We start from the raw sequence: 24,929 nt of genomic DNA on the forward strand, positions 1-24,929 counted from the left end.
ATAATTTGTAGTCATGTTGGGCGAGTTGGAACCTGTCTTTTTCTGAATCAAACGCGCCAAATAAATTGACATTTTGGGGGTTTAACAATTCAATTAATCAAACAAAATGACCATTTGTGATGTTTTTGGGACATATTGGGGTGCCAACAGAGGAAGATCTTCAAAAGTAAGACATTAATTATATCGTTATTTCTGAGTTTTGTGTCGCGCCTGGCTGGTTGAAATATGATAGTCATGTGTTTGTTTGATGGGGTGCTGTCCAAGAAGTTAAGCTTTATTTTGGTGTATTGCATTTGTGATTGTATAAAAGTTAAATATTTCTAATAATTTAATTTGAATTTGGCGCTCTGCCATTTCACCAGATGTTGTCAAATCGATCCCGCTAACAGGATTTGATCCATAAGAAGTTTTAAATGGCAATTGCGTATGTCACTAATGCCTTTTCACTAACTTCTGTAGGAGCTTCCTCGGCTTGTAGTTTTTCTTATTTTGCTGACACTTGGTAGGTCATGTGCTTTCAACAGTTCTTGCTCATACAGTGCATTCAGAAAGTATTCAGACCCCTTTACTTTTTCAACATTTTGTTACGTTACAGCCTTATTCTAAAATGTATTAAATAAAACATTTTGCTCATCAATCTACTTACAATACCCCATAATGACAAAGTGAAAACAGGTAAATGTATTCAAAATAAAAAAACAGATACCTTAGTTACATAAGTATTCAGACCCTTTGCTATGAGACTCAAAATTGAGCTGAGGTGAATCCTGTTTCCATTGATCATCCTTGAAATGTTTCTACAACTTGATTGGAGTCCACCTGTGGTAAATTCAAATGATTGGGCATGATTTGGAATGTCACACGCCTGTCTATGTCCCACAGTTGACAGTGCATGTCAGAGCAAAAACCAAGCCATGTGGTCGAAGGAATTGTCCATAGAGCTCCAAGACAGGATTGTGTCGAGGCACAGATCTGTGGAAGTGTACCAAAACATTTCTGCAGTATTGAAGTTCCCCAAGAACACAGTGGCCTCCATTCTTAAATGGGAGACGTTTGGAACCACCAAGACTCTTCCTAAAGCTGGCCGCCCGGCCAAACTGAGCAATTGGGGGAGAAGAACCTTGGTCAGGGAGGTGACCAACAACCCGATGGTCACTCTGACAGCGCTTCAGAGTTTCTCTGTGGAGATGGGAGAACCTTCCAGAAGGACAACCATCTCTGCAGCACTCCACCAATCAGGTCTTTATGGTAGAGTAGCCAGATGGAAGCCACTCCTCAGTAAAAGGCACATGACAGCCCCCTTGGAGTTTGCAGAAAGGCACCTAAAGTACTCTCAGTCCATGAGAAACAAGATTCTCTGGTCTGATGAAACCAAGATTGAACTCTCTGGCCTGTGACAAGTGTCATGTGTGGAGGAAACCTGGCACCATCTCTACAATGATGCATGGTAGTGGCAGCATCATGCTGTCGGGATGTGTTTCAGTGGCAGGGACTGGGAGGCTAGTCAGGATCGAGGGAAAGATGAACAGAGAAAAGTACAGCGAGATCCTTGATGAAAACTTGCTCCAGATAGCTAAGGACCACAGACTGGGGTGACCGTTCACCTTCCAACATGACCACGACCCTAAGCACACATACAAGACAACGCAGGACTGGCTTCGGGAGTAGTTTTTGAATGTCTTTGAGTGGCCCAGCCAGAGCCTAGACTTGAACCCGATCGAACATCTCTGGAGAGACCTGAAAATAGCTGTGCAGCAACGTTCCCCATCCAACCTGACAGGTTGAGAGGATCTGCAGAGAAGAATGGGAGAAACTCCCCAAATACAGGTGTGCCAAGCTTGTAGCTTCATACCGAAGAAGACTCAAGGCTGTAATCGCTGCCAAAGTTGCTTCAGCAAAGTACTAAGTAAAGGGTCTAAATACTTATGTAAATGTGATATTTGCAAAAAAAGTTTTTGCTTTGTCATTATGGGGAATTGTGTGTGTAGATTGAGAATTTAGAGTTTAAAGTAAGACTAGCAATTTTAGAGTAAGGCTGTAATGTAAGAAAATGTGGAAAAAGTCAAGGGGTCTTAATACTTTTCAAATGCACTGTTTGCCCCCGTGAGATTGCCTGTGTTTCAACTTCTGGCAGAAATCCAATGCATGATCACTGTCACAGAAAATGCAGTGTTTCTTAACTCCTCTTGCTTTAAAAAAAATAATTAATTAGCCGTGGCAAAACCAGTTACACAATTTAAGACGCACATCCAAAATCCCATAGAAAGTCAAGAATCCAATGGTTTGATGAATAAAACTTTTAAAGTGTATTTGTAGAATCCAAAATGATAAGTACAAGGTAAACAAAGGATCCAATATTCCATTTAAACTAAAAAGATCAAGGTAAGACATGTGTCTCAAATCTTGCAACTGGTTTTAAGTTCATCTAAATGGCACAATATGACCTAATAAACAAATATTTGCATAAAAGAAATATAGGAACTGGCTCCAACAGTTACAAATGTTTAGATTTCTAAAGGTCAAACTCTGACCCTAGAATCCCTCCTCCCTCTGACCTAAGTCTTCCAGAAACCTCATTAACCTTCTCTCTGTTACCCCTCAGAAGGCTGCTCTGATCCCTCTTTCTCTGCTAGGGGACTTTGTGTAAAACTTTGGGATTTAGCTGGTTATCCCCCATGACATGTCACATCATGCCCTGGTTTTTATTTGAGACTAGGTGACAATTCCACTAAGCCCCTGCTTCGGTCCATGAGCAAGAGGGGGGGAGTAAGAGAGAGGTGGATCACAGTCAAATGAGTGTGTGAGCAACTGTCTCTTCTCTGCTTATTAAGGAAATGTCACCATAAGTAATACTTGCTAATTGGCTAATCCTTAACAACGCCATAGGAAAAAGTTTTTAGGGAACAAAACGCTGGCTGGCTAGCCTGCTTCAGCTGTAGCTGTTTCAGCCTGATGCTGAGTTGAATATGTTCCACTGTCTGGAGTTCTGACAGTGGAACCAGACACTTGTAGGCTGAGTTCCTCTGGCACGATCTAGGCCAGGGATGGACAACAGTCCTGTTTTCTGTTTGTTGTCTTGTGGAAATGATTCATATGGATAAAAAGACAACTCTGGACTACACTTGAATGTCTAAATCCTGAAAGTAGGTATGAATTATAGTGGACCTATATATTTAGAAATAACTGCCCTTTTTTTTTCTGGCCCACATTTTATTTGACAAACAAATCTGCCCACACCGTCCTATTTAGGATGATGTCTTGTGTCTCAGAGGTTATGGTTTTCTCTAATGCCGTAATGTGACTGACGGAGTGTGCTGTCATTTCCTGTCCAGTCAGTGCAGGACTTCATGCTGCGTGTGTCAGCTGACCGTCTGGCCAGGGCTTTGTTCCAGCTGGCTATCTGTGGGGGGTCGCTGGCTGCCCCTCAGGACCTGGTGCCCAAAGAGAAGCCAGCCAGACACACTCAGGAGAGGAGAGCTGAGGAGAAAACACAGGCTACACCACCCAGCGAAGGTAGCTGCTAACATCACTCATTATCAGTGTCTCACTTCGTATCAATGATAAGATTAAGTGTAGGTTGGGAATCTGGATCTTGAAATTGTCAAAGAATACTATCATATCATATGACCGTGAATGTACAACAATGACCTTTGTGTTTACATGTGTGTGTGTGTGTGTCTCAGCCGCAGTCAAGCAGGTCCTGATGGAGAGCCTGTCCAATCACAGCTCTCCATTCACCCTGGCCCATGTGGCGTCTCTGGAGAGGAAGTTAGCCAAGCACTTCCAGGTCACAGAGTTCACGTCTCTGGAGCAGGGCTCCTTTCTGGAGTTCCTGGTCAAACATGCTCAGGTAACATAAACTAGTTCTCTTCTAATCTTTGTCTGTTCAATCACTCTCCTGTTCTTCTCCTCTCCTGTCACCCCTCTTCCTTCAGTGGTCATGAGGAAAAAGATGCGAGGAGAGGAACCGTTCTAGACTGCAGTTGCGTGTCCCAAATAGCACCCTATTCTCTATATAGTGCACTCCTTTTGCCTGTGCTCTGGTCAAAAGTAGTGCACTAAATAGTGATGCACTAAATAGGGAATAGGGTGTGATTTCAGACACAACCTGATACTTCTCATTCTGTATTGATGAATCCATCCTCTCCTCTTGTCTGTGTGAAGGTCCTGCAGGAGACAGTAGGCAGTGCTGTGGTTGTGGGCAGCACTAGTGGTGGTGGTGGTCAGGACTGGCAGGGCCAGGGATGTGGCTTCAGACCCAACAGACAAGACGTGTTTGAGTTTATCAAACAGTGTGGCACGACATCAGCCAACGAACCAGACGGGGTGAGTGAGACGCGTGGTCACACACACACACACACACACACACACACACACACACACACACACACACACACTCCTATTGATTGCTATGATTAAAAAAAGTACATAAATAAAAAAACTTCTAAATGTCTAACTTCTAAATGTCTAACTTCTAAATGTCTGTACTGATCATGTTTATTGATCTCTCTATCTCTGTGGGTGTCTTTCTCCCAGCTGTCCCACGTCGAGTGGTGTCTGAGAGCCCACTACGGGGTGAGGGACAGTCGAGACCTGGGGCTGGGACCTCTTAGGACCTTGGTGGGACTGGTGCAGCGCCAGAGAGAGCTCAGTCTGGGAGGAGGGCTCAGCCATGTGCTCTACGAGGCAGCCCTGCTCCCCAGAGACACCAGGTAAGATGCAAATGGCACTCTATTCCCTATATAGTGCACTATCCCTGCACTATGTAGGGAATAGGGTACCATTTGGGACTATCTCCTACAGTACAGTACAGTGGAATGTTTGAGGCAGATTGGGTGTAAAGTCGGCCTTTAATTGGACTGATCAAATCAAATGTCAATCTCCTTTTCACTTATCTTAAACCCCTGTTCACTCTTTCTCTCACTCCTTCCATGCTCTATTACTCTACCCCTTCTCCCCCCTAGCAGTAGCAGTAGTGTAGGTGAGGCCCAGCAGACGGTGGGTATCCTAGGGGAGGTATCTCAGACCCAGGCCTTGTCCTGTCTCCTCTCCTGCCCTCTACTGGATGAGCTGGGTCAGTGGAGCCAGTGGGAGCTGGTCTTCAGGCCCCGCCACGGACCCCTTAAGGACTTCATTGATAGGAACGCTGGTAGGAACCATACATAGCAATTGCAAATTGACCCCCTAGCCCCTACAGTCTTAGACTGGGGTTGTAGTGTTACTGTTAGTAATGTAACTGTTGATGGCCAATAATGTTTGATCATGTTGGTGGGTTTTTTTTTGTTCTAAATTGAACATCGGTACAAAATTGATCATAATAAATATACATGACATGTCCATCTGTTGTGGGGCAGCGAGCACAGACCTGTCAGCGTTGGAGGTGTCCCCAGGTGTTCTCCTGCGAGTCACCACCTCTACAGGGGACAAGCTCTTCTCCCAGGCAGCCATGACCCTTGACCCCGTGGGCACGGCAGGACACCTGGTCTCCATGGTGGTGGCTGATGGGACAGCCAACGCCCCCACTGCCCTCCTGGCCAATCACATGGAGAGCTCTCTTGCGGCGGCGGTAGCGAAGGAAGGTAAGAAGGCGATTGGAAACTTGATATCATGATTATTTGCATCAATCCAGTGTCTATGAGTGCTACAGAAACATTTCTCACCTAAAAGGTATCTTCCTGGTGTGCGCTTGCATTAAATTAAAGGGTAACTACACCCATAAATAAATGTTTCTTAGATTTTTCACATACCTCCAGTGGTCTCCTGATGTGGTTTAAGCATTGTTGTGGACTTAGAACATCTACTTATGTTGTTTTTCTAAGACAAAATGGTGATTTCCAGGGCTTGACATTCAAGTAAATTTGCCAGTGGCACACCGGACCAGTACCAGGTGAAACTACTGGCCGAATGAGGAAATTACTGGCTTCGGCCAAGAATTGTATTTGTCACGTGCTGATTACAACAGGTGTAGACCTTTCCGTGAAATGCTTACTTACAAGACCTTAACCAACAATGCAGTTTTAAGAAAATATAGTTAAGAAAAATATCTACTAAATAAACTAAAGTAAAAGATTTGAGCAACAATAAAATAACAATAAGGCAGGGAGTACCGGTACCGAGTCAATGTGCGGGGGTACAGGTTAGTCGAGGTAATATGTACATGTAGGTAGGGGTAAAGTGACTATGGTACAGAGGTCCTGGTTGGCAGGAAGCTTGGTACGCACTAGCCTCAGTAGCTCCTTGCGACCGAAGGCTGAGCAGTTGCCATACCAGGCGGTGGTGCTCTCGATGGTGCAGCTGTAGAACTTCTTGAGGATCTGGGGACCCATGCCAAATCTATTCAGTCTCCTGAGGAGGAATAGGTGTTGTCGTGCCCTCTTCACGACTTGGTGTGCTTGGACCATGATAGTTTGTTGGTGATGTGGACACCAAGGAACTTGAAGCTCTCAACCTGCTCCACTACAGCCGCGTCTATGAGAATGGGGAAGTGCTCAGCCCTCCTTTTCCTGTAGTCCACGATCATCACCTTAGTCTTGATCACGTTGAGGGAGAGGGTGTTGTCCTGGCAGCACACGGCCAGGTCTCACCTCCTCCCTATAGGCTGTCTCATCGTTGTCGGTGATCAGGTAGCTAGCTACATGTAGGTAGGCCTAGGCCTACGTAAACCTTTTTTTGCTAATAAAGACGTTGCTGTGTAGGATGTCTGATATTTAAAAAAAGACTGAAAAGCAGGTGGGGACATTTATCCTGTGATTTTGGAATGCGCGTGCCTGTGTTCAACTCTGAATTGATGATGACTCTGGCGTGAGTATCTAGAACGTACTGAGGCGGGGCTCACTCGAGACAGAGAGGGAAGGCTTTGACATTCTTGACTCCGCTTGGAAACCGGATGCAGGTTGATAACAAGTTTGAGTGTCAAACGTAAAGGATTAAATACAAATATACGGCAATATGAAAGCTTGATTAACTGGCCCGGTGTGCTCAGCAGATGTTGCCGGGCCAGCGGCAGCCCCGAATGTCTAGCCCTAAAATTGAGAGCAAAACCTGAAAACATTTTGAAAAAACATAAACCTTGAAAACGAAAACGGAGAAAACAGAATTTGGGGATAAATCGCAATCGGACAAAAGTTGTATTGTGCCCTAGGATCTCTGTAAAGTCTGTGTGAGGGTGGTGGTGGGGTGGTTGTGAACAGAAGTCCAATAAGAATGTTTTATATATATATATATATATAAAAATCATTTATAAGATCGTTTCTTCAGATCTGTCACGGGCTGAGGAGGACGGGTCGTGTTTCAGCTCTGTGGCTCTCTTCCTCCTGGACTGTCTGATCCGCATCCCCACCAGAACCTGCCGGGCCCTGCTGCAACAGGTCAGCGTTCAAGTCACAGGTTGTGTCTGAAATGGCACCCTATTCCTTTTATACTGTGTTACTTTTGACCAGGGCCCAAAAGGGAGCCCTACAGTTCATATTCAAAACCAGCCATGAGTGGAAAGAAATTCTGTAATCAATTTGGACCTGTATAACCTCTCTCCATCCCCGTCCTTTCAGGTGTTTCTGGAGCCCTTCTCTCGGGTGCTGGGTGGCCAGGCCAAGTCTAAAGCGGTGCTGCTGTCTACAGCCCGGTCCAACCTGCGCCACCTCAACTGTCTGCACCAGCTGGGCATCGTGCTTGGCATCACAGACTGGGTCAAGGACTACCACACCAAGCTCAGCCCACCACAGAACCAGGACCTGAGCCAGAACCAGGCCCAAACACCACCAGCTGACCAGACCAAGGTCAGAACAGGGGAGATTACCATAAGTGATGGGGTCAATTCAGTTTATATCTAAAATGTAAATTTATTTCATGAATTGAATATTGTCCATTGTTTTTTATCTGTTGCTGTTTTGTTTTTATACAGTGTAAAGCTCCACTTTTTTGCTTTGTAAAAAATCTTCCCCCTTTGCTCTTTCTTATCCTATCTCCAGCCTGCTCCTGTGGATTCTGTGAGCAGAAGTCTCTCTCAGACTCTCAGTGAGGATGAGGAGTTCCCAGAGGACTACAGCTCTGACTCCTCCCACCCCACTCAGCCACAGCATGCAGGTGAGTTTTAGAAAATCCCTAACCAAAATGATTATTATTTACAAAAAAATTTAAATTGCAGTGCAGTTATCACAAAACTACTCCAAACATCATCATAAAGGGATTTTTTTATTTACAAATACCTAATTCAACAATGCTGTAACGTTAGTAGGAAGAGATATGCATCTTTCCTGTTTTGTTTTGCCATGAAAATTAGAGGTCGACCGATTATGATTTTTCAACACCGATACCGATTATTGGAGGACCAAAAAAAGCCGATACCGATTAATCGGCCGGTTTAAAAATAAATAAATAAAAATGTATTTGTAATAATGACAATTACAACAATACTGAATGAACACTTATTTTAACTTAATATAATACATCAATAAAATCAATTTAGCCTCAAATAAATAATGAAACATGTTCAATTTGGTTTAAACAGTGCAAAAACAAAGTGTTGGAGAAGAAAGTAAAAGTGCAATATGTGCCATGTAAAAAAGCTAACATTTAAGTTCCTTGCTCAGAACATGAGAACATATGAAAGCTGGTGGTTCCTTTTAACATGAATCTTCAATATTCCCAGTTAAGACATTTTAGGTTGTTGTTATTATAGGAATTATAGGACTATTTCTCTCTATATCATTTGTATTTCATATACCTTTGACTATTGGACATTCTTATAGGCACTATAGTATTGCCAGCCTAATCTCGGGAGTTGATAGGCTTGAAGTCATAAACAGCACTGTGCTTCAAGTATTGCGAGGAGCTGCTGGCAAACACAAGAAAGTGCTGTTTGAATGAATGCTTACGAGCCTGCTGCTGCCTACCAAATTTCAAATCATAGACTTAACTATAATATAATAAACACACAGAAATGTGAGCCTTAGGTCATTAATATGGTCAAATCTGCAAACTCCCATTTCGGGAAAACAAAAAGTTAATTCTATCAGTGAAATAGGGAACCGTTCCGTATTTTATCTAACGGGTGGCATCCAAGTCTGAATATTGCTGTTACATTGCACAACCTTCAATGTTATGTCATAATTATGTACAATTCTGTCAAATTAATTACGGTCTTTGTTAGGAAGAAATGGTCTTCACACAGTTCGCAACAAGCCAGGCGGCCCAAACTGCTGCATATACCCTGACTCTGCTTACACTGAACACAAGAGAAGTGACACAATTTCCCTAGTTTAATATTGCCTGCTAACATGAATTTATTTTAACTACATATGCAGATAAAAAAATATATACTTGTGTATTGATTTTAAGAAAGGCATTGATGTTCATGGTTAGGTACATTCGTGCAACGACAGTGCTTTTTTCGCGAATGCGCTTGTTATATCGGCACCCGTTTTGTGAAGTAGGCTGTGATTCGATGGTAAATTAACATTGATTATTTGCAACGCAGGACAAGCTAATTAAAACTAGTAAAATCATCAACCATGTGTAGTTAACTAGTGATTATGTGAAGATTGATTTTTTTATAAGGTAAGTTTAATGCTAGTTAGCAACTTACCTTGGCTCCTTGTTTGCACTCGCGTGACAGGTGGTCAGACTGCCACGCAGTCTCCTCGTGGAGTGTAATGTAATAGGCCATAATCGGCGTCCAAAAAGGCCGCTTACCGATCGTTATGAAAACATGAAATCGGCCTTAATTAATCGACGTGTACGACAGCGTGTTCAAGTTCCCGCCAATATCCAGCAACTTTGCACAGCCATTGAAGAGGAGTGGGACAACATTCCACAGGCCACAATCAACAGCCTGATCAACTATGCGAAGGACATGTCGACCTGCATGAGGCAAATGGTGGTCACACAAGATGCTGACTTTTTTTTTACCCCCTTTTTCTCCCCAATTTCGATCTTGTCTCATCGCTGCAACTCCTCAACTGGCTCGAGAGGCGAAGGTCGAGTCATGCGTCCTCCGAAACATGACCCGCCAAACCACGCTTCTTAACACCCGCCCGCTTAACCCAGAAGCCAACCGCACCAATGTGTCAGGGAAACACCGTTCACCTGACGACCGAGGTTAGCCTGCAGGCGCCCGGCCCACCACAAGCAGTTGGGGGGGGCTTTACTTGGCTCATAGAGCGCGATGAGCCAAGTAAAGCCCCCCCCCCCCCCCCCCCCCCCCGGCCAAACCCTCCTCTAACCCGGACGACACTGGGCAAAATTGTGCACCACCCTATGGGACTCCCAGTCACGGCCATTAATGACATCCTGGGATCGAACCCCAGGCTGTAGTGACGCCGCAACACTGCGTTGCAGTGCCTTAGACTGCTGTGCCACTTGGGAGGCAACTCATGGTATTTTTCGTCGGCAGCGCTGCTTCGATCCAAGTGGCTTGATAAATCTATATAAAGTGTGGAACTCCATTAAATGGCAATTGCTTATGTCACTAATGCCTTTTCACTGACTTCTGTAGGAGCTTCCTCGGCTTGTGGTTTTTCTTCTTTTGCTGACACTTGGTAGGTCATGTGCTTTCGACAGTTCTTGCTCATACAGGGCATTCAGAAAGTATTCAGACCCCTTTACTTTTTCCACATTTTGTTACGTTACAGCCTTATTCTAAAATGTATTAAATAAAACATTTTGCTCATCAATCTACTTACAATACCCCATAATGACAAAGTGAGATTAGGGCCTAATGAATTTATTTAAATTGACTGATTTCCTTATATGAACTGTAACTCAGTAAAATATTTTAAATGTATATATGTTGCGTTTATTTTTGTTCAGTATAGTTTCTAGGCCAAACCGTTCAGATGCTACAGACGATTTTGTGAGAAGACTGATTTTCGAGATGTCTCATGGTCTGACAAACACCGCTCTAGCTCTGTCACCTGTCACCGCAGATGTCTCATGGTCTGACAAACACCGCTCTAGCTCTGTCACCTTTCATCGCAGATGTCTCATGGTCTGACAAACACCGCTCTAGCTCTGTCACCTTTCATCGCAGATGTCTCATGGTCTGACAAACACCGCTCTAGCTCTGTCACCTTTCATCGCAGATGTCTCATGGTCTGACAAACACTGCTCTAGCTCTGTCACCTTTCATCGCAGATGTCTCATGGTCTGACAAACACTGCTCTAGCTCTGTCACCTTTCATCGCAGATGCGGAAGTGCGACATTGTTGGATGCAGTGGATTTCTAATTAGATTTCCACTGGGGCGTTGACATCCACTCTAGGGGGGTATTAATAAGCTAAATGTAAAAAAAAAAGAAATCTGTAGATTTCACAGGTTGAAAAAGGAACAGAAAGAAACGATACAAACCAGTACTTTTTTTGGATTCAAACTGGTTCAAAACTTTATTTTGCTGGTCGGAACTGTTGAACGAAATGAAAAAAATAGTGGTTCTATTCAGAACAAAACTAAAAATATATATTTTGGTTCCAGCCCCTGGTTTAAACGTTAAGATACATGTTACATTTGTCACATCCCTAGTAGTCAAAATACAGTCAGATTTCTAACAGATCTTCGTCCTTCAGAGGGCTGTGATGAAGAGGACGATGATGATGAGTTATATGAGCTAACCTCTGAGACACTCGGAGACACACACACCGAGAGAGACGGAGATGAAGCCTGGAAGGAAGGGAAGTCATTGGCTGAGCCTGAGAAAGCCGACAACGCTGATAGCCAATCAGAGAGCAGAGTGGATTGCCACAAGGACATAATTGATGACATCAGGTTTGTCTTTATACTGCCTAATGCATAAAATGATACATTGCATGAATAGAAACACTAACCTGGTTTCACAATGCTGTCTGTTACAGGAAGAGTGAGTTTGGCATTGGAGTAGAGCTAAATGAGGAGGGTCAGAGGTTGATGACTGTTCACCAGGAGAGGCTGGGGCGCAGTCTGGACCGGCTGTCCACTGAACTCTACAGCAAAGACACACACTTTGTACTGGAACTCATACAGGTGACTTGACTCTCTCCTCTGTCTCCCTCTCTCGCTTTCGTTTCTCTCTCGGTCTCTCTCCCCCTCTCCTCTCTTGTTTATCCCTTTATCCCTCTCGCTCTCTCTCTCTCTGCCTGAGCTCATCCAGGTGTTTTGAGATCTACTGTATGCAATGCACTTAGAATGTGCTTTCTTCATTGTGCTATTCACAGAATGCTGATGATAACAGTTACCCGACAGAGGGGGGCCCTGTCCCTGCGCTGGCCTTTGTTGTGGAGAAAGACTGTGTGACTGTCCTAAACAACGAGACAGGCTTCCAGGAGAAAAACATCCGGGCCATCTGTGACGTGGGCCGCAGCACCAAGGGCAAACACAAATACGGATACATAGGTAACAGCTAAAAGAGTTTGAAACCCTATTGGTAACCAATCTAAGACCAGATCTGAGGTGCACCAAAAGTATTTTCTCAACGGTTTCTCCACGTCTTTCTCCTTCCTTAGGTCAGAAGGGAATAGGTTTTAAATCCGTGTTCAAGGTGACTGACTGTCCTGAGATCCACTCTAACGGATTCCATCTGTGCTTCGACAAGACCAGTGGCCCCATGGGATACATCCTGCCACACTGGGTCGACGACGAGAGACCTCTCAACACACACCTGGCCAACCACACACATACCAGGTTAGTGGTGGTATCTCTCACACACCTGGCTGACGACACGCACACCAGGTTAGTGGTGGCATCACTCACGTACAACAAACTGACTACACACACACCTGGCCAACAACACACACGCACCAGGTGAGTCTAATAACATCATCTAAAACCAGGTAAAACACACACACACTTGAGTGACAACACATACATACACCAGGTGTGTCTAGTAGTAAAGTCTAATTTGATTTGTCATGTGCGCTTAATACAACAGTGTGAAACAGTGTGAAAGAATGTCAGTGCACATGTGGCTATTTTGTGCTTAATTTAGAGTAATTTATGCAACTTTATTTGTGACTCAAACGTTAGGCTGTGGTGTGATTTAAAAAAAATACATTCTAAAGCTGCTTGATGCGACTGATGATTTGATAAAAGTCTCATGAAAGGCATGACTTCTGCTCTGTTTCTTGCGCAGGCTACACACACTTCATCAGTCGCATTCCCAATTTGACAATCGCTTGATAATATTCTCACCCCATCAGACTATTCTCAATTTAATCTGGTCTTTACATAAAACCTACTAATATGTGTGAAATCGTTTTTTATTTAGAATGGCTCTCAAAAAGTCATCTGCAGCCAGCACTTGAATAGCACCAGTTGTTCAGCAGATTAATGTGCTTCATTTTAAGAATTGACCAATAAATATAGCACCACGAGAAAGCTGGGATCCTTTTTTAAATAGTGGCCAGTCGTTGCGCAATTGTGTGGCTCGCTAGGCTCTGTAGGCTATGGATCATAGGCCTATAGGCTATGTTTTGGAGTTATTTGGCCACTTTAGTTGCGAAACAAACCTTATCAAAACATATAGGCATGTTGCATGTGACTATGATTTGAAAAAGTCAAGGAAAAAAGGCATGTGTTGTTTCTTGCCTTACGATGCATCATTCTCACCCATCATGCTATTCTCAATTGAATCTTGTCTTTACATATTCTAAATAGTATACAGTGCCTTCAGAAAGTATTCACACGCCATCACTTTTTTCCAGATATTATGTCACATTCACCTTTCAGCAGGACAATAACCTAAACACAAGGCCAAATGTAGCTGCTTACCAAGACGAGTTCCCGAGTGGCTGAGTTACAGTTATGACTGAAATCTACAGTGCATTCAGAAAGTATTCAGACCCGTTGACTGTTTCCACATTTTGTTTTGTTACAGCCTTTTTCTAAAATTGATTAAATAAACATCTACACACAATACCTCATAATGACAAAGCAAAAACAGGTTTTTAGAAATGTTTGCAAATGTATTACAAATAAAAAACATTATTTACATAAGTATTCAGACCCTTTGCAATGAGACTTGAATTTGAGCTCTGGTGCATCCTGTTTCCATTGATCATCCTTGAAATGTTTCAACATCTTGATTGGAGTCCACCTGTGGTAAATTCAATTGATTAGACATTATTTGGAAAGGCACACCCTTGTTTTGGAAAGGCACACCCACCTCAGAGAGGTGACCAAGAACCCAATGGTCACTCTGACAGAGCTCCAGAGTTACTCTGTGGAGATGGGAAAACCTTCCAGAATGACAACCATCTCAGACGAACTCCACCGATCAGGCCTTTGTGGTAGAGTGGCCAGACGAAAGCCATTCCTCAGTAAAAGGCACATGACAGCCTGCCTGGGCTGTCAGACCATGGGAAACAAGATTCTCTGGTCTGATGAAACCAATATTTAGCCTGAATGCCAAGTGTCATGTCTGGAGGAAAACTGGCACTATCACTACGGTGAAGCATCATGCTGTGGGGATGTTTTTCAGCCGCAGAGACTGGGAGACTAGTCAGGATCAAGACAAAGTTGAACAGAGCAATGTACAGAGAGATCCTTGATGAAAACCTGCTCCAGAGTGCTAAGGTCCTCAGACTGGGGGCGAAGGTTAATCTTCCAACAGGACAACGACTCTAAGCACACAGCCAAGACAATGCAGGAGTGACTTCGGGATTAATCTCTGAATGTCCTTGAGTGGCCCTGCCAGAGCCTGGACTCACAAGCATTTTGCTAATCAAAATTAGTTTTGATTTAGAATGTGCCATTATCATGCACCTGTCGGAACAGGGGGATGGGAACAAAATGCATGTCATCTGTATACACTTAAATAGAGAATGGAGGGTGCTTTTCCAATGGTTCATTTTCATGCCAGCCAGGTAGGCTACTCCAGTTGTAAAGTGAAGCAATATACTTAATATTAGTAAAGTTGAGAAATAAATATAGTAGACCCAGGGCTATCCAACCCTGTTCCCAGAGAGCTACAGTCTTATAGGTTTTCATACCAATCCGAATCTAGCGCACCTGATTCTAATAATTAGCTGGTTGATAAGATGATTCATGTCAGTTACAACTGGGATTGGAGCTAAATAATCTACGGGAGGGTAGCGCTCCAGGAACAGGGTTGGAGAGCCCTGACTAACCTATAGAAAACTGATGGGATCCTCCTCCTTTAATTTTTTTTTAAGAGGTCATCAAAACTCTGAGAAAACAATCAAATGCATAGCCTATAGAAATCTTGCTCAACATGGGTTTATGGGCTCTCATGAAGTGTTTGATTTGATTTTCGATTTCATTCATTGATGTCTGAGTGATAAAGAGACAATAGAGAGCTGAGTACCAGGCTATTAGCGAGGCCATTGGCAGTTAGCAAATTTGTTAGGCTACTAATGACTGTCAGCAGCATCACATCACAGAGAAGCCTAGTTACCTTGACTCAACGGTCACGTGGAATTTGACTGTGGTCATGACTCGGGACTGCTGGTGTGGCGGTAATACGGTTACCGTAACAGCCCTACTCTCACGCATGGTTCAGTTTTCTTTGCTTCCAAATGAGCATAAAAGGTATTTATCTCATAGGCTTGAATCACTGGACAGCTCGCGGCTGGATTTTCCTTTCTAGTCACGGTTAGTTTGCGAGCCCTGCCACACCCAACGAGCGTTAGAGCCGGTTTAGTAGGATTCGATCTTGCTCCTTTATTGACGCTTTGCCTGTTTGATGATTTGTCAGAGGGCGTAGCGGGATATCTTTTAAGCGTCCAGATTAGCGTCTTGCTCCTTGAAAGCGGCAGCTCTAGCCTTTAGCTCAGTGCGTAGTTTGCCTTTAACCCATGGCTTCTGGTTGGGATATGTTCGTATGGTCACTGTGGGGACGATGTCGTTGATGCACCTATTAATAAAGCCTGTTACTAAGGTGGTTAACTCCTCAGTGCCATCGGATGATTCCCGGAACATATTCCAGTCTGTATAAAGCAAACCAAACCAAACAGATAGACAGGGGCATGCTCTAACACTCAGACATAATTTACAAACGAAGCATGTGTTGAGTGAGTCTACCAGATCAGAGGCAGTAGGGATGACCAGGGATGTTCTCTTGATAAGTGTGTGAATCAGACAATTTTCCTGTCTTGCTAATAAGCATGCTAGCGAAACAGTTCTGTAGGTTAGCATCCACTTCATCAGACCACTTCCGTATTGCTCGCATCACTGGTACTTCCTGTTAGAGTTTTTGTCTGCAAGCAGGAATAGAGAGGATAGAGTTATGGTCAGATTTGACACATGGAGGGAGAGCTTTGTATGAGTTTCTGTGTGTGGAGTAGAGGGGATGTAGAGTTTTTTTTCTGTCTCTGTTGCACCGATGACATGCTAGTAAAATTGAGAGAAAATGGATTTCCGTTTTCCTGCATTAAAATCACCGGCCACTAGGAGCGGCAACTCTGGGTGAGAATTTAATTTTTTGCTTATGGCCCTATACAGCTCGTTGAGTGCGTTCTTAGTGCCAACATTGGTTTATGGTGGTAAATAGACGGCTACGAAAAATATAGATGAAAACTCTCTAACTGTCTATACTCGGTAATTTACTATGTAGAGGTAGTCACATCAATGTTCAATGTTTGTGTTCTGTCAGCTGGACCACTAAGATCTGTCTGCCGCTGCGCTCAGAGTGCTACCAGACCAGAAACCTGTTCCACGATGTCCACCCCTCTCTGCTGCTCTTCCTACATCGTCTACGATCTATCACCATCTACAACCAGGTAACACATTCACAAAGGTCATGGCTCCACCACGCCTTTCAATAGGCTTAGAGGAGCTTCCACCATATTGCTTCCAATGTACAAACACTGAGCGGTAGAGGCAAGGAGTTGACTTCAGACTGGACTGTTGTTTGCTGACATCTGACTTATCGCTCTCTGTGTTTTCCTGGCCAGGCTGAGAAGCGGATGGTGACCATGACGCGTAGAGACCTGAGTCACAGCGTCCTGGAGGTGGAACACACTGAGGGAACAGAACGCTGGCTGGTGGTCAAACACACACTGCACCCCACCAAGGTAACACACACACACACAATGATCCTCTCATCTCCTCGTCTGTGTGTGTGTTATGTAAGTGTTCCTCTGTCTGCACCGCTGAGACGGAAAGCTTCGTCTGCTCTCTGTCAGACATGCAGGCTCTCTCATTAGGAAGGTGTAGTGAATTAATTTCCACTGCTGGGAGGAATATTTGACATGAAAGACCAGGCACAGACACGTTTTGTTGATGTGCCTGATAGAATTGCCTTTTTTCAGTCTGGCTTCCCTTCTCCCCCATCCCTCTCTTTATCGCTGTCTCTCTCTCTTCCCCTTTTCCTCTCTCTCCTTCTTTATTTCTCTCTCTCTCTCTCGCTCCCCCCCTCTCTCTCTCTTCTTTATCCCTCCACCCTCTCTCCCCTCAGAGAGCCAGCTGCCAGTTAACTGCAGTGAGGTTATGCAACAGTAGAGACACATCAGAGAATGAACAGACTCACAGATGTTACATGGTTTATCGAAAACAGTGAGGCTAATTTTAATGGGGTTCCCATTGTGACAGTGCATATTGAAAGGCTGTTTATAGTCAATGTTCAAACTCAAATATTTTTCAGGTATTCTCTCGTCTCTCTGTGGGAGTTGTCCTCTGATCAGTGGCAAAACAGAGCACTTGTCTCAGTGACTGCCTGGTGATTTCCTGTGTTTGAGTACTTTCCTTTCCTCTCGTCCATGAGGGCTTACTAATCTAACTTCATGGGAAGGGTAAAAGCAAGGCTCCACGGCCTTCACAGATCAATTGAAGACAGATCAGTGATTATTTCGAAGGGAGGCGAAAAGGAACTATTAGTAAGTGCCAAATGTAATGATGATCATGGTGTTACATTGATATGTTTCCCCATTAGATCAAAGATGAAGTGGAATCCACTGAGCTTGCCCTGGCCTTCCAGCTGGGTGATGACCTCACAGGAAGTGACATCCAAGCCCCGCCCCAGAAGCAGCCCGTCTTCACCTTCCTGCCTCTCCGAAGCTTCGGCTTCCGCTTCATCATCCAAGGTTACACACACACACACACACACACGCTGGTGCTCTCCTCAAGGTTCACCCAAATTGCCCATTTAAAATGCACCCTTGCAGTAATACCTTACAAACTCGTACCATGCCTTCCAAATACTTTTCAAACTGTTTTTTTCCCTCTTTCACTCCAGGTGACTTTGACATTCCTTCTTCTCGTGAGGATGTGGACAGAGATAGCTCATGGAACCAGTGGCTCCGTTCTGAGATCCCCCAACTGTTCTTACGCGCCATGGACGTCTTCAGTGTAAGAGAAAGGAGGGAGATGATGATCAAAATCATTTACTGCTGCTCTGCACGTTGTGTTTCTGACCCGTCTCATCTTCTCACCTCTCCTCTCCAGGATCACCCAGAGTTCAGTGGGCTGAAGGGCCTATGTCATTTCCTGCAGTTTGTCCCTCTGCCTGACGAGGTGCTCGACTTCTTCAAGCCTGTCGCCGGGCAGATTATACAGTTGCTCAAGGGAAAGGCCTTCCTACCCACACTCAACACAGGTACCCTACCTCTGTACCCCTCTTTCTGTCTCTCTCGTTCTCCATGCTTCTATCTCTATCCGTAAGTCAACTTTATATTTTGTTTATTTAGTAAATATTTTCTTAACTCTTATTTTTCTTAAAACGATATTGTTGGTTAAGGTGTTGTATTCCGCGCATGTGACAAATAAAATTAGATTTGAGTAAATCTTCATCTTCCTGCTCATGTAACCATCATGTGCCTGTATCAAGTATGTATTTTTACTATGTTTTTGTAACTTTCCCCAGGTTGTTGCTGTAAATGAGAATGTATTTTCAGTCAACTCACCTGATAAAATAAGAATAAATAAAATCATCTGTCTCCTGTCTCCATCTTCTCTCCTCTCCAGATGGTTCTGTGGTCTACAAGCTACCCTCCCAGGTCGCTGTGTGTCAGGACCCTGTCATTCGCGACGTGATCGGTGCAGAGGAGCTTAACAGACACCTGTCTCTCTCCTATCTGCATCCGGGCCTGCTGCCAGTCCCGCCCCTATCCCTGCTCACTCACCTGGGAGTACGACGCCTGAGAGGGAGTGACGTCACCACAGTAACAACCGCCATGGCCAAGGAGCTGTTGCAGGGAGATGGTGTCAACTCAGGTGAGGGGAGGGTGGTGTGTGTGTGTCTGTCTGTCTCTGTGTGTGTGTGTGTGTATTTTTCTTTGTGATGGACCAAACCCCCTCTATCTCCGTCTCTGTGTATCAGACTCAGGCCTGCGTCATCTGGCCAGGTTGTTGGTGTGTAACTTCCGTGCGTTGGAGCAGGGCTACGGAGAGACAGACTCTATCCTGACCACCCTCAGAGATCTACCCATAATCCCACTGGCTGACGGGCGCATGGTGGCACTCAGCGGAGAGGGAGTCTTCTTCCCCATGACTGAGACCAAGAATCACAACAACACAGGTAACATGGCAACATTTTAGAAAAATAAGCTTTTTATGCTTATGGAAACATTTCTGGAATATTTTATTGCACCTAATTAAACATGGGACCAACACTTTACATGTTGTGTTTTATATTTTTGTTCAGTGTAGTTCACTTGGGAAAATAGACAGTTCTTAAATATTTTTTCAAAGTCTACTGCTCTGCACGTTGTGGTCCTGTTGTGTTTCTGACCCGTCTCATCTTAACCAGCTGGTGGTATATTCAGGGTTGTAACTGTAAGAGATATTTGTGGTAGTAGGTTTGAAAATGGAAGCTGAGTCAGATTGTTCCATCAAAGACTACTTACCCCCCCTGTAAGGGCTTGAGAGCTTGACGTCAAGAGTGGTGTTTTCTCTTCCCCACATGTCCTTACGCACACACAGAGGTGGTATCACATTGACACAGATAACCCTAAAGCAGCTTCAGAGCAGGGCCAGGACGATACCAGTATCACCGTACTCGTTAGTATCGCGGCAAGGAAACAAAACTTGAAACGGGTTTAACTTCTTTAGGAAAACAGCCCTAATGTTGGAAACAAACATCATTATGTCATCATTCAGTCACATGTATTTATTTTCCAAGCTATAGCACACAATATTTTACATACATACAACTCAAGGACCAAAGAGTTTGGGCTGCTTCGTGTTTTCATTTTTGCCAAGGAAAAAAGATTGCGATACTGGTATCGTCCCGGCCCTACTTTAAATAATAATACACTTCCATGCTGTGATGAATAATACACTTCCAATAATACACTTCCAATAATACACTTCCAATAATACACTTCCAATAATACACTTCCAATAATACACTTCCAATAATACACTTCCAATAATACACTTCCAATAATACACTTCCAATAATACACTTCCAATAATACACTTCCAATAATACACTTCCAATAAAATACACTTCCAATAATACACTTCCATGCTGTGATGAATAATACACTTCCAATAATACACTTCCAATAATACACTTCCAATAATACACTTCCAATAATACACTTCCAATAATACACTTCCAATAATACACTTCCAATAATACACTTCCAATAATACACTTCCATGCTGTGATGTAAGTCTTCTTCCTCTAAACTTGTTTGGTGCCTCTACTCGGTAAGAGTGCTACTGCTTCTTAATTAAGCCATTTCTTCTGCATCGCCAATTTGAACCTATGTTTGATATAGTTCCACTCTCTCCCTCCTCTCCTCTAGGTGTATATGGAGCACTGTACAGGGATGTGTGTGTGGTCCACCCATCTCTGCTTTCCTGTGTGGAACCACTGGAGAGCCAGCAGATCCGAGAGCTGCTCAGGAGGCTGGGAGTCCATGAGCTAGAGCCACAGCAACTGCTTGAGAATCACATATACCCTGCCCTGAAGAACAACACATGGAAGGTAACACACACACACATCCATTGTTCTATATAAATTGATAATTAATTAATATATTTGTTCTTAAGTGCACAAAGAGCATCTTCTCATCCACTATCCCTTCCTCTTTAATTGTTTTTTAAATTTTACTGTTATTTAACTAGGCAAGTCAGTTAAGAACAAATTGTTATTTACAATGACGGCCTCCCAAAAGGAAAAAGTCCTCCTGTGGGGACGGGGACTGGGATACATTTTTTAAATACATTTGATTAAAATATAGGACAAAACACACATCACGACAACATAACACTACATATAGAGAGACCTAAGATGACAACACAGCATGGTAGCAACACAGCATGGCAGCAACATATTACAACACAGCATGGTAGCAACACAACATGACAACACAGCATGGCAGCAACATATTACAACACAGCATGGCAGCAACACATGACAACACAGCTTGGCAGCAACACATGACAACACAGCATGGCAGCAACACATGACAACACAGCATGGCAGCAACACATGACAACACAGCATGGCAGCAACACATGACAACACAGCATGGCAGCAACACATGACAACACAGCATGGCAGCAACACATGACAACACAGCATGGCAGCAACACATGACAACACAGCATGGCAGCAACACATGACAACACAGCATGGTAGCAACACAACATGACAACACAGCATGGCAGCAACATATTACAACACAGCATGGCAGCAACACATGACAACACAGCTTGGCAGCAACACATGACAACACAGCATGGCAGCAACACATGACAACACAGCATGGCAGCAACACATGACAACACAGCATGGCAGCAACACATGACAACACAGCATGGCAGCAACACATGACAACACAGCATGGCAGCAACACATGACAACACAGCATGGCAGCAACACATGACAACACAGCATGGCAGCAACACATGACAACACAGCATGGCAGCAACACAACATGACAACAACATGGTAGCAAAACAACATGGCAGAGGCACAACATGGTAGCAGCACAAAACAGGGTACAAACATTATTGGGCACAGACAACAGCACAAAGGGCAAGAAGGTAGAGACAACAATACATCATGCAAAGCAGCCACAACTGTCAGTAAGTGTCCATGATTGAGGATTTGAATGAAAACTGTCCAGTTTGAGTGTTAGATGCAGCTCGTTCCAGTCCCTAGCTGCAGCGAACTGAAAAGAGGAGCGACCCTGTGCTTTGGGGACCTTTAACAGAATGTGACTGGCAGAACGGGTGTTGTATGTGGAGGATGAGGGCTGCAGTAGATATCTCCGATAGGGGGGAGTGAGGCCCAAGAGGTTTTTATAAATAAGCAAAATAAGCATTGGTGGCAAATCTGATGGCTGAATGGTAAAGAACATCTAGCTGCTCGAGAGCACCCTTACCTGCTGATCTATAAACTAAGTTTCCATAATCTAGCATAGGTAGGATGGTCATCTGAATCAGGGTTAGTTTGGCAGCTGGGGTGAAAAAGGAGCGATTACGATAGAGGAAACCAAGTCTAGATTTAACTTTAGCCTGCAGCTTTCATATGTGCTGAGAGAAGGACAGTGCACTGTCTAGCCATACTCTCAAGTACTTGTATGAGGTGAGTACCTCAAGCTCTAAACCCTCAGAGGTTGTAATCACACCCGGAAAAGCCGGCCAGAGGTGGTTAGAATAGGATGGGGGGGCCAAAAGTATTTGTGACCAATAGAGAGTCCGAGTCAGTGCCACGGTAGGCTGAACAAGAAATTTTGATCTGGAGCGAAGTTTATGCTGTGAAGGGTAACACCCTGTATATATCCCTGCCGAAAAACAAAGTTTATCAAACTACAAAACAACAAAATCTTATTGTAAAAACAAAACATGTTGAAAAATGTGAGAGCTCACATGCAGCTGTGTGCCTTCACTTAGCATTCAGTCCTTATAAAGTAAATATATCATTGTCATGTATTTTCTTGCCTTTTGAAAATAAATGATAGCTTCAGACTAGACATTTCTCACTCAGTTCCAGGTTGGGTGGTGTTTTCAGGTTTCTGTTTGTTTGTCAGAGCATTTGCTGTTTAGCTTGGGAATAAAAATCCTTGGTGGTATGAAGGTAATTTCGTTCCAAAATCAGGTTGTAGGTTTGGAGTTTTGATATGGAGTGAAGGTTATGTTGTAGAGGGTATCATCCTGAATGTGTCCCTGACAAAAAAATCTAAGTTTATCTAACTCTAAATCTATCTTTTATATAAAAGATGCTGAAAAATGCAGGAGCTCATCTGCTCATGACCTCGCTCTCTCCATCTCTCCCTCCCCCTCTTTGTCTCGCTCTCTCTCTTCTCCAGTCCAAGCCGGTGGAGGCAGTGGTGAGCTACCTAGTGTTCATCAAGCAGCACTCCTCCCCTCAGGAGTACACTCACCCAGACACTGTAGTACCGGTACTGACCACAAGGGGACTGCTCTTCCCTGCTGACCACAAAGTACACTTCTCTACACACTACGGCAATATGGACCTGCCCAACAAACTACCAGGTACACACACACTGTAATTATTAGGTCATCACTATAGAATTCTCAAAATGTTACCATTTATAAGTAAATACCAGTCAGCTAGCAGTTAAGGAACGTGTTTGTAGAGACTTGTTTGTAGAGAACTGTTGAACTGGCCCAAATACTGCATGACTAACTACAATGGGATATTGTTCCCAGAAGTAAACCTTGTCCTTTGTGACTGTCCCCAGAACAAACATGGCTTGGTCCACGTCGTCTGGTGAAATTTTGGACAGTGCACTGGAGTGTGTGTGTGTGTGTGTTTAGCAACCCCCTTTGTGAGAGAGTTTGTGCGTGTGTGTATAGCAGCCTCAATTGTGAGGGGTAAAGAAGGCATGAAATGCTGTGAAGAGGGGAGCTGTGTGTGTCATTAGTTATGTAACAGAGTGGATCTGCACGCTTGACCTCCCTCTAAAGGAAAGAGAAGAGAGAGACTAACCACTTCTTTCTCACTCACTTTCCTCTGTTCATCCTGTTCCTAACCACGAGCCTCTTTCTCTGTACTCTTCCTCAATTTCTGCTTCCCCGCTTGGCTGAATTTACAATCACATTAGTCCATAAGCTAAAGCTACACATCACTCATTATCTCTCTCTCTCTTTCTCTCGCTCTCGCTGTCTTTTTCTCCCTTTCTCCAGGTGTGGACTGGGTGTTGCTGAGTGGTTGTTATGTGGAGACAGATGGAGACGTGGAGGGATGGAGAGATCTGTTCATCAGGCTGGGAGTCAGAGAGAGACTCATACTGAGGAAAGAGAGACGCACTCTAACTTCTAAAGAGCTGGTGAGGAGGGAGGACGGGAACAGGCATATGTATGTTTGACCCATATAAACAGAGGATGTAGAAGTTAAAATGCTTTGATCTGTTTTATCAGACACAGTATTGACTGGTGTCTTTGAGACGGTTAGAATCCACCATGAACTCTGTGTGGTATTTACTTGTGCATCAGAGTTCCTGTTTCAAATCAAATTGTATTTTTCACATGCTTCATAAGCAACAGGTGTAGACTAACAGTGAAATGCTTACTTAGGAAATAGAGAGAGATGTGTGCTTATAGGTAGGGATAAAATGACTAGGCAACAGGATAGACCATAAACATTACACTGTTTATGCTCTATCCACTGGGTAACCAACTCCTCTCCTCTGCTGTCTGCACACACCCAAAGTATGAGAAACACATTCACAAACGCACACACTGACTGGCTAAGGCTAGATTAGCCTATGGATGATAAACAGATTCCACACGTAGTGCTCTGGCCAAAAGTATAATATGAAGTCGGATACCATCATGATCAGCATCAATGACTATTGACTAAGGCTGAAGTCTTCTTATGAATCTCCTCGAGCAGGGATGGGCAACTGATTTGGTGTCACACGTTTGTCCTAGCCCGTCCCTGCCTTAGAGATCAACATAACATAGGACTGTTTCCCAGGCATGACTAATCTTCCCATACTGAGGTGAACAACTCTTTAAGACTGGGTTATGTCACATCGGTGATGGATTAATAAGGTCTATTTTAGACCATGGTGAGGAAAGGG

The 24,929-nt window shown here is 43.9% G+C and overlaps 1 protein-coding gene across 11 annotated transcripts in view; it reads left to right on the top strand.

The window, feature by feature from the left end:
• The window catches only part of wu:fj29h11 (uncharacterized), a 55,501-nt gene that overhangs the window by 19,621 nt on the left and 10,951 nt on the right, over positions 1–24,929 (top strand). For 8 of the 11 annotated variants that reach the window (XM_090212203.1, XM_090212210.1, XM_090212204.1 and 5 more), the window contains 23 exons: positions 3,333–3,513; positions 3,684–3,850; positions 4,165–4,326; positions 4,537–4,712; positions 4,965–5,149; positions 5,355–5,579; positions 7,258–7,367; positions 7,548–7,775; positions 7,968–8,082; positions 11,559–11,757; positions 11,844–11,991; positions 12,183–12,360; positions 12,471–12,648; positions 16,577–16,703; positions 16,878–16,997; positions 17,855–18,005; positions 18,158–18,270; positions 18,367–18,517; positions 18,886–19,134; positions 19,241–19,438; positions 20,676–20,857; positions 23,190–23,376; positions 24,031–24,173. In XM_090212203.1, the coding sequence (XP_090068329.1) occupies positions 3,333–3,513; positions 3,684–3,850; positions 4,165–4,326; positions 4,537–4,712; positions 4,965–5,149; positions 5,355–5,579; positions 7,258–7,367; positions 7,548–7,775; positions 7,968–8,082; positions 11,559–11,757; positions 11,844–11,991; positions 12,183–12,360; positions 12,471–12,648; positions 16,577–16,703; positions 16,878–16,997; positions 17,855–18,005; positions 18,158–18,270; positions 18,367–18,517; positions 18,886–19,134; positions 19,241–19,438; positions 20,676–20,857; positions 23,190–23,376; positions 24,031–24,173 (3,873 nt within the window). The remainder of the gene's footprint in view (positions 1–3,332; positions 3,514–3,683; positions 3,851–4,164; positions 4,327–4,536; positions 4,713–4,964; positions 5,150–5,354; positions 5,580–7,257; positions 7,368–7,547; positions 7,776–7,967; positions 8,083–11,558; positions 11,758–11,843; positions 11,992–12,182; positions 12,361–12,470; positions 12,649–16,576; positions 16,704–16,877; positions 16,998–17,854; positions 18,006–18,157; positions 18,271–18,366; positions 18,518–18,885; positions 19,135–19,240; positions 19,439–20,675; positions 20,858–23,189; positions 23,377–24,030; positions 24,174–24,929) is intronic. The other 3 variants (XM_090212206.1, XM_090212208.1, XM_090212207.1) reach the window with 1 other exon arrangement.

This window comes from Oncorhynchus mykiss, chromosome 20 (assembly GCF_057628025.1).
Source record: "Oncorhynchus mykiss isolate SJ-2025 chromosome 20, ASM5762802v1, whole genome shotgun sequence".
NCBI classification, from domain to species: Eukaryota; Metazoa; Chordata; class Actinopteri; order Salmoniformes; family Salmonidae; genus Oncorhynchus; species Oncorhynchus mykiss.